The sequence below is a fragment of the Hipposideros armiger genome, unplaced genomic scaffold (assembly GCF_001890085.2).
Source record: "Hipposideros armiger isolate ML-2016 unplaced genomic scaffold, ASM189008v1 scaffold_123, whole genome shotgun sequence".
NCBI classification, from domain to species: Eukaryota; Metazoa; Chordata; class Mammalia; order Chiroptera; family Hipposideridae; genus Hipposideros; species Hipposideros armiger.
This window is the reverse complement of record NW_017731473.1, coordinates 1,539,299-1,549,607: the sequence shown is the minus strand read 5'-3', so window position 1 is coordinate 1,549,607 and position 10,309 is coordinate 1,539,299. Positions and strand designations below refer to the sequence as shown.

General features: G+C 45.2%; 1 protein-coding gene across 1 annotated transcript in view; it reads left to right on the top strand.

Annotated features, from left to right (window-relative positions):
- Window positions 1–10,309, top strand: part of BRINP1 (BMP/retinoic acid inducible neural specific 1) — a 172,386-nt gene that overhangs the window by 134,747 nt on the left and 27,330 nt on the right. Inside the window, exon 6 of the mRNA XM_019648283.1 lies at window positions 7,552–7,788. Within this exon, the coding sequence (XP_019503828.1) occupies window positions 7,552–7,788 (237 nt within the window). The remainder of the gene's footprint in view (window positions 1–7,551; window positions 7,789–10,309) is intronic.

Genomic DNA, 10,309 nt, shown 5'->3' with positions numbered 1-10,309 from the left:
CTCACACTGGCTGCTGGCTACACACGGTAGCCCATGGCAACCCACTGCCACAGGGGTTGCAGCCTACGCCGTCACCAGCGACTCACGGCAGCCCAGCTCCAGGTTGAGCTGTTGTTCAGCATCTTAGCTGTAGAGGGCAGTGTCACTGGCCCTAATGTGGGATCCGAACCGGGGCCCTCTGGCGTCCCAAGCCAGCTCTTAACCAACATGCCACTCGGCCAGCCCACCTCACAACTTTTGATAGTTAAAAAGATTGCAATTTTATTGTGCTGAATTTCATTGACCTGCATCTTGCATCCAAGGGTTCCACGTCTACCTGCTCCTTCAGATCCCGCAGAATAGACGATGATACATGGGAAGAGAAAAGCTTCCTCTACCCCGAAGGGGGAGCCAGAACCCACCCACTGCCCCCCAGGTAGCTGCCTTTATTCCCCAAAGAGCAAATGACCCGTCACGAAGACAGGGCTGAACTTCTGAATGAGATCATAGCCTTTTTGCCCTTTCTGCACAGTTTCACCCAGTGAATTATCGTCTTATTTTCATTCCACTCCAATGAGCTGTCAGCGATGGATACTGTAATTCACAGCAATAGAAACACAAACAGATGGGTAATTGACCTGCATGCCTTCATTACACTGGAGTTCAGAATGGCTGCTGGAGCCATGAAGTCCTTTATCTGCCAGTCTGAAATCCCTGGGCTTTCACAAGGAAGGGGATCAGGATGACTTTTTGCAAAAGGTGCAGTCCTTGTTGCTGTTCTCCCCACCTCATGCTTTTCAGAAATAGACAAAATCTGACAAGCAGAACTTAGCAGGTACAAGACAACAGCTGGGACTCCTGTAGTGCTTAGAGATGTCTGCAGGCGGCCACATCCTGACACAAGAACCGGAGAGCAAAATATTTATACTCAACCGAAATAGAACCTCACCTACTTTTTTCTCTCTTCCTCTTAACAGTGTACGAGAGCGTGCATTTACTCTCTAATAAAATAGGTCAGAAAAGAGAAAAATCTATCAAAAATAGGACTATGTTAAGTAATTAGGATATAGAATAAAATAAAGCTGAGGAAAACCCCCAGGAAGATAGATGGTCCCTGCTTGGAACCAGGCTTGGATTGCTCCAAAGTGTTCACATGCTCACCTTTGCTCAAGGTCTGCCCTCTGCATGGAACACGGTGGCTGCCCTCCACCTGTTAAGGCCAGGTTCATGTTTCAAGACTCTGCCCACCTCCCCTACACGTCACAGGGTCTTCCACAGCTATTGTCTCCAGTCTTATTTTCTCTCACCTTCGTAATAGATCACTGACTCATTCACTATTTGAAATGTATTTATTAAAAGTAATATTTGTTAAATACATTTATTAAACATAGTCTGCTACTATGTACCAGACATGATTGCTATTTTCTGTGTTTTCATTGTTAGGGAAGTCCTTCCTCTCTTGTCTTGGATGTTGTGCTTTAGTTTAGCCCCTCTGTGTCCTTAGAAGGTAGGAAGGGTCTCCTCCAACAGTTCCCTTTGTTGAAGGAAGGAGGAAGAGGCTAAGAGTTGCTTTCAGCAAAAGAGCTGGATCCTGGTCAGAGGTGGAGGTTGGACTGCCATCTCCAGGTCTTAGGGGCACCTTTAGCTTTGGTAGAGCGGGTCTTCTTTTCCAGACATTAAATGTTCCCCAGCCTCACTGAGCAAGCTCACCTAAACCAGGTGCTGTTTTAGGCGGCAGTGATATTGACAATGGAAGGTCTCCGGGGATCCAAAGTAGGTAGGGTCTCCCTGAAAGTGGTTCTGTGACTTTAGCACCCTCTAATGGTTGAAACTCAACAACACGCTGAGCCCTTTTTTTTCTTTTTTTTCTTTCTAACCTCAGGTATACTCCCTGCCTGTAATGGACTCGAATCCTTGACTTTTGTTGCTGTAAGAAATGCTGTTCCTCTACTGAGGACAGATCTCGCTCTGTATCGTTCTTCCCTTTAGAGTTTTGATCTTGTCTGAGGCATCAGAACTCTTTCTTCTCTTCTCTAGGGAACCTGGAAGCAAACAAACAAAAACAGATGAGCCTTACTCAGAAAGGAAGGTGATTGCTAAGTTGGCTCTTGGTCGGAAGGAGTCCTCCCACCTGAGACATTTGCCCGTGGTGTTTTCATTTTCTGTACTGCTCTTCCCATGGCTCTCTCATCCCCTAATTCCTGTCCATCCGTTATGTCTCAGCCTAAATACCTCTTCCTCTAGGAGCCTCTTTGGAGCCTACTCCATTCTGGGTTAGGTGTTCTTGCGCTGTATTCCTGGAGCAGCCTTGTGCTTCTGGTAGAGCACTGGTCTCACTGCATCCGGGCAGCCTGTTCACACGTCTGTCTCCTCCCACCGTTGTGAGGTCTGCAGTGGCAGGGGGTTGCCTGCCTTCTTCACCCTCGTATCCATCACAGAGTGTCTGGCACACAGTAGGGCTTAAGCAATAGTGTGGAAAGAAGGGAAGAGAGAAGGAGAAAAGAAAAGAGGGAAAGATGGAGAAAGGAGGGAGGGAGGGAGGAAAATTCACTGAAGTACAATGGAATGATAAATAATGAAGACTTACAATAACTATGATTAAACAGAAAATGCACTCTTGGCATGTTTCCTACTGGCCCCAGTGGAGCTACTGAAGGAGAATTTTCCAAGAAGGGTTCAAGTTTGGTCCAGGGACTGGAGTATGCTCTGATATGAATGTAAATGGGGGAACCTAACATTTATTGAGCACTTAATTATGCCAATGTCTTAGCCTGCTTGGGCTGCTATAACAAAAAGCTGTAGACTGGGTGGTTTAAACAAGAGAGATTTATTTGCTACAGCTCTGGAGGTTGGGAACTCTTAGACCAACGAGCCCACAGATTCGGTGCCTGGTGAAGACATGCTCCTGGCTCGTAGGCTGTTTTCTCACTGTGTGCTCATGTGGTCTTTCCCCGTGTGTGCTCATGGAGGGAAGGCTGGGGAGAGAAGCAGGGGAAAGGGGGTGGGGGGCACTTTACGCTCTCTCCCTCTTCTTATAAAGGCACTAATCCTATCATGGAGGCCCCACCTTCGTGACCTAATGTAACCTTCATCAACCCCCAAAGGCCCCACCTTGTAATACCGCCACACTGGGGGTTAGGGTGTCAACATAGGAATTTTAGGGAGATGCAAACATACAGCCCGTGATAGCCTGATTCTTGTTTAAGTGCTGTTTATGCCTCTTCCCCCCTCACTGACTTCTCACAGCAGCTCTGGAAGGTGGTTATTGGGGTTTTAACTTCGCAGGCAAGACGACTGAGTTTCTGAGAGGCTATGACATCCCCAGAGGCCACTCTGTGCAGGAACACACAGCCAAGATTTTGTCTCAGTGTCCACACTTGCCCACTAGAAAGGTGGAAGGAGTGTTTCAGAACTCAGTCGGACTTCCTGGATTTGAGTCCTGAGTCTGTTCCTTTCGTTGTGGAGCCTTGGGCCGATCACCTAACTTTTCAATTCTAACATCTAAATGTAATGGGGCAACTTTTTCTTCCATTGGCATAAAAAAGAGGATCGTTTTTTCATTGAACAAATGAGAGCCCAGAGCCTGTGCTGGGCTCGGCCTTCATTTACACTCTGGGGGTCTGCAATGGACAGACCAGGCCCTGCCGCCCCCACCCTTCAAAGCCCACTCTCTAATGGGGGAGATGGAAAAATAAACATGAAAACAAATTAGTAAGATACTTGCAGTAGCATTTTGTATGTGTGTGGTCCGGGAAGGCCTGGATTATAGGACAAGGGAGCCATGCAGAGAGCTGGGAAAAGAATATTCTAGGCTCAGGGAAAGACAAATGCAAAGGCTGTAGGAAAGATATGACTGGCACATGGAGGGATCGAAAAAAAGGCAGGATGCCTGGTGTGTTTTGAATAAAGAAGGAAATACTAGGAGATAAGAAGAAGGAGGGAGGAAAAAAAAAAAACAGCTATCCTACCTTGCGCCAGAGAGGAGCAATAATATCTCAGTCCGTATGTAAAATACAAAATAATACTGTGAGATGTATGTGTTGAAGGCGAGGTGGGAAGAAGGACTGAGGAAGATGGGGCAAAAATCAGGAAAAGAGAAGAAAGACGACGTGGTGTTCCCACCTCTTCATTACCCACTCGGTGGAACAGTAAAACATTCCATTTTAAAGTATCAGGTTTTTTGGTTTCTTTTTTTCCCCCCAAAGTATAATGAGAGTGAAGGGAAAAAATTCCATATGTTCGGCGTGGGTGAGTTGGTGTTCAAATGGAACTCGCAACTAGTGCCTTCCTGGGTTTTTGTGAGGCAAAATTTATATCCTTGGCAATAATGGTGGCCTTTATCCCTCTCCTTCTCCATCTCTCAGTTTTCCTTTCCTTTCCGTGTGTGTGTTTGTGTGTGTGTGTGTGTGTGTGTGTGTGTGTGTGTGTGTGTCTTTGGGAACTGTGGCAACACAATATTCCACCCCAGCCGGCAGCTGTATATCTTTCAAACAGTGGATCTACAGGCCAAAGCCCCTCCAAATTATTTACGACTCCCATTGAAGCCAGCAGGACTCAGGCGCCCATCTAGGAGGCCGGCAATGGCCTCTTTGTTGGACACAGGTCATCAGGAGACGGCGCTGGCGGTGACTGCTCTGTGAACCTCCGCTGCTGTAGAAATGGTTATGTAACTTTAAACAGTAATGACATTTCACAGAAAAGTGCTTTTTAATTGCTATGTCTTCATTATTCTCTTTCAAATTTGCCCAGGAGATTCTGCCTCAGAGACAGCTCACATGTTCTGAGTTTCCATTTTTAAAGAGCAGCCAGTTTTGTGTTTCAGCTGCTTCCACAAACCCCCCAACCCCAAACTTCATCTGTTTTCAGTTGCATTAAATGGGGTAGGTAATATTGCCTTTTGTATCCTTGCCAAACGGAAAAAATGATTTGACGCAATTTTCTAAAAATGCTCTCCCCAAATTCCTTTTGGGCCGGGACCAAGAATAGAATATTTTATCCCCCCTACAAAAGGGAGAAAGAAAATGATGAGCAAGCTAGAAAAACAGGACTGAGAGCATAGTCTGTAGAGTTCCTTTAAGCAACAGAAACTTAACCCCAATCCATAGACTCAGATGCCTAGAGGGGATTGGGAGCAGCTGCTAAAAATAAATTTTGCTTTGGAAGTGAAAATGGTGATACAGATAAAGTGACTCAATAATGCATACTCTGAAAGAATTGTAGACTTGGTTTAGAAGGGACTTTACTCCTTGATTGGTTTTGCTCCACCTTTTGGTTTGTATCATCCTCCTCCAACCCCCACCCCCACCACCCCATACAGTACTCCCCTCTGAGTAGTCACTCAAATTCATATGGACCCCTTGCTCACAGACGTGGAGCTCACCTGGTCTTGCAGTGGACCACTGCCCAAGCTGTTCAGCTCTATTAGAGCACCTTCCATGCATAGTGACATAGGATCCACCTTCCTGAATTGCCCTCCCATCACTGCCTGTTCAACCGGCGTAGAATTCGAAACCCTACTTCTCATGGAATCTCTCCAAATAGCTAAAGACTGCCTTCTGAGTGTTATCTTCTTTTGAGTAAATACCCACAGCTATTGTTCATTTATTCCGAAGGTTCTGTTGAAACTTGAAAAAACTTTAATCAGAGGAGTAACCTTATCACCATCATCTGTATCATCAAAATTAGGCATAATTAACATTGATCGTTTGCTTGTTAGGTGCCGGGCACTGTTCTAGACAATTTGCAGGAATTGTTTCACTTAGTCCTCTCAACGACCTTCTGATGTAGGTACTAAAAGTATTCCCATTTTATAGAAGAGGAAGTGGATCCTTAGAGAGAGGCGGCATAACTTACTCGCAATGACTTCGGTGGTGAGAAGAGAAGCCTGACTTCAGCAATGCCCAGCTTTTAACTACCTTGTTATGGTTTCTTCCCAAAGGCGTGCGGCAGGCACAACCTTCTTTCCCACAATGCCCCCTCTGAAATGTTCTTTCTTAGCTGCCCTATGAAGACAGGTGGAAATGATGGGGCTTCATTTTTTTTTTTTTTTTAATAAATTGAAGGTGAGAGAGGAAAGACAGAAATCTGGAAACACAATGGTGAAGTAAAGACACAGAGAGATGTTGAGCTTATTCAGCAAATCTCTGATGAGTAGCATTAGGGGTTGTCCCTGAAGCATGAATGATAAAAAAAAATTAATCCAAATAACGCTGCTCTCTTTTACACAGTGAGTAGGAAAACCATTACGTCCATATGCATTGGTGGCTAAAACTGTTAGCAGCTCCAAATGAGGTGGGGAGAAATGTCCCAGGTGAAAGTGCGTTAATGAACTAATTTAGCCCAGAATTGTCCTATCTGGGCACCATCGGCAATAGCCTAATCTGCTGACATTTCAAGGGTACAGGAATAGTGTTTATGCCCAGATAAATCCTTTCCCATCATTGCTCTCAGGATTAGGACTTTGATTAGTCAAGTATAGAGAAAGATCATGAGATGTGGTCAGAGTGTTCCTCCTATAACCACGGACTAGTCACTTTCCCTCCCTGGGTCTGGCTTCTTTATTTTTAGAGCAAAAAGGAGAAAATTAATTCCCTCTGATGTCATTCTCCACTGGTATTTTTTTTTTAAATGATACCGTGATCTTATTAAATTGGAGCACTCTTCATATATCATTCTTGCCCTTGAAATGTACCAGAGTACCCCCATGATCCACAGAATGAAGTCCAAATTTTTTAGCATACACTCTTTGCACTCTGGCATCTGCTCCTCTCTGAAACCCATTCTCTTACAGCACTGCACACCCACCCCACCCCCACCCCTTCGAAATCCGTTTCATTCACCGGCAACTCCCAGACATGTTATGCTTTTGTTCTTGCTCTTTAGAGTGTACTTGCTGTTCTTTCTACATGATGACCTCTTATTCACTTTTCAACCAGCCCAAGTACTATCTCCTGTACAAAGGATTTCCTGCTAGCCGAGCAGTGTCATTTGCAGTTTTCTGCTGCCCCGTGGCCTCGTGTGGCCGTCTCGGCTTTAGGTCTATAAAGCTGTGTTATGATGATATGTATCTATGTCTACCCCTGTTGATTATAGTGGAAATTCCCCAAAGGCTAGGATCATGTCTTTTAAAAAAATCTCTATAGGCCTAGTGTCCAGCTCAGGACTTGGCATTTCATAAATAGCGTTCACAAATATTTGAAGAAAAGAAAGGCAAAGAAATGAAGGAAATAAAGAAAAATAAACAATAATCTTATGCTCTCAATAAGGGTTTTTCTGTCAAAATGGAGAAGGTAGATTTCAGATCTTCCTCTAGCCTCAGTCCTAATATAAAGGAATAGAGGATGCATTTCAGAGATGGCCAAGGTCATGACCTGAGATGTTTAAAGAGAAGCACTATAACTGGAGGCCTCGCAGATAATGCCCTCCTTGGAGCAAGGCAGGCCCGGAACTATTTTGGTATAATACACAGGGAGAAAGCTAGCAGCTTCAGAATCCTACGCATCACCTTTTGGAACTGTTAATGAAACACCTTTTCTAACCTTTCTCTCTCCCCTTCTGGCTATTCGCAAACAGGTCTTCAGATAATCTTCCCCCAGTATCTGCAAGAGAAGTTTGTCCAGTCGGCCTTGAGCTACATCATGTGTAACGGTGAGGGGGAGTACGTGTGCCAGAACAGCCAGTGCAGGTGCCAGTGTGCAGAGGAGTTCCCCCAGTGCAACTGCCCCATCACCGACATCCAGATCATGGAGTTCACGCTCGCCAACATGGCCAAGTCTTGGGCCGAAGCTTACAAGGACCTGGAGAACTCAGGTAGGACGCTTCACTGAGCGCTGCTGCATGAATGGCCCTGAACCGGGTCTAGAAAATGGAACTGTGACTGCTGGAAGGGAATGGTCACCAATCCCCCGAGCCTTTCACTTTGGAGGGTCCTGAGTCAGGACTAGTAGCTGTCATGGCGTTAGCACTCAATAAACCTCCACTGAATGGAGTAATGGGTAACAGAGTCAAGTTTGTGGTCCTATGACGCCTTGTCTCTGTTGTACCCAGAAAACACAGAAATGCCACAGAGCACACAGGAAGCCTCCGGTGAAGGGAGGGTCAAAAAGTGCTTATATTGATTCCTGAGTCCGTGTGTCCGTCTAGCTCTTTAAATAAAAAATGCACATAGATGTGTAAATATGTATATGTACATATGTATGTAAATATTGATAGGGCTCTCCACAGACTTCACAGACTGTCAACACCGGAAGCCCCTTTGCAGGTAACTTAGCTATTCCGGCTTTTCATGGTTAAGAAAAATGAATTTCAGGGGAGGAAAGTCAGTCAGCCAAGGCCATCAAATGGGTGAGGTGTGAAGTTGGATCTCCACCCTCAGGCAGCTTCTCGTTAATGGAAAAGCCAGGCATTAATCATATAACCATGCGAGTGACTGTGACATTTTAATCATACATGGGTCAAGAATGAGAAGCTACCGTGAGCAAATTATGTGGTGTCGGGGTTACCTAATGTGGTCGGGAGAGCCAAGAGAGGCCACCCTGAGAGAGAGCGGAAGTCTTAAGTTTCTGCCTGTGGCGGAGAGATCAGGTGAGTGCAGGTCCACCAATGGGAGGCCTCCCCAAGGTGCCTAGGAGAGAGAGGACTGACGTGGGTGAGGGCCATTGCATCGGCAGTACAAATGGGACAGGTGCAGAGATCTTTAGAAGGAAGGTTTAGCAGGACTGGAGAAGAGAAGGAATTGCGATGCGTGCCACCAACTTCTTTTAGGCCTGTTTGTTAGACAGTTTGATGGATGTTGGGACCATCCACTGAGCTAGAACACCCTAGAAGGTTTGGAAAGAAGACTGTGTGCTCATTTTTGGACAGGAAAAGCTTGGGAATCCTTGAGACTTCTAAGGAGAGATGCCAAGTAGATATTTGGCTTAGAATATGTCCTCAGGTATCTGTTAAATGAATGGACGTATTTATAGAACATCACTGCTTTTAAAACAGCTTTATATTCCCTAAATCTATTACACCAGCTGCATTAAAGTAAGTAATGATATCCCTATATTATAGAGGAGGGAGGGTGCCAAGACCCAGTGCCTTCCCCAGGGTTACATACTTAGTACACGACAGACTCTGTAATGGGATCCCCAATCCCAAACCCAGTGCCCGTAGCAGCATTTGTAACTTATTAATTCTACTTTACCACCCCTAGTCCTCAATTCCCTCATCTGGTAAATGAAAGGACATGTTTATGTGTTTAATATTTGAATTTATTTAAATCTTTAGCCAAGAAACCCTTTGATCAAGCAAAATCATACCTTGGAGCCACTGTGTACCGCAGATAAAAGCTGAGCTCTATTGAGCTGCGTTTGAAAACCGTTAGGTTCCACAAACTCTCGCTTCCCAACCAGCTCTCTGGGTACACACGATGTATCCATGATTGTGCTTTTCCAACGCAGCTGTGGCTGCCTTATGAACCTGCACCCATTAGTCCGTTTAAAACCCTGGGATCACATAAAAGAGAGAGGTTAATAATGTGATGGTTATTTGGCCAAAAAAAACAACAACCCCAAAAGCTGATAAAATGCTTTTGCAAAGAGATTGTACCAATTGTTTGAAAGCAGAGAACATAGGCTGTGTGCATAAGTGGTAGGGGTCTTGAGTTTATTATCCTTACTCCCAAGGAAGAGAAACCACTTTGGGTGGGTGGGTGGGTGAGGAGACACAGAAAGCAGAGATACTGCAGAGTAAGCTGAATGGTCCTTGGGATTATGTGTGTCCCACTTTCTCCCCGTAAGAGCACACGTATGCTCTAGGTATCCTGTACTTATCCACGTAACATGTGTTCACCCATTAAGCCTAATCCACCCACTCATACGTGTCTGTGTGGCTTGTGTATGTGTACATCCCTCCTTTTCATTTTCAGCTCATGCCTTTAATATCTTAACACCAGGTAATTCGGATGGATTAGTGGCCAGCCAAAGATAAAAGCCGTTGTTGATTACTTGATAGCTCCAGAATATCGGTTGTCACATAGGACCTAGCTTACATACACGCATGGGGGCCGTCTCCTTCATTGGGAGGGAACCCTTCTACCTTCAGTCAAGAACGTTAAATCATTTTAACTTTTAAATAATGTTTTCTTATCTGACCCAAATTCACGTTCATTGAAAGGACTGTTACCGCCTTCAAGGTCAACAGAGCCCTCTACAAGATGAGCTACGTATCTTCCACGTAAGGAGGGGTGGGCTATACATCGGGGACTATGTAGGCAGATGCCATCGTGTGTCACCCTCTCAACATTTGAATTAGACGCTATAATACCTGCGTGACAGATGGGGAAGCC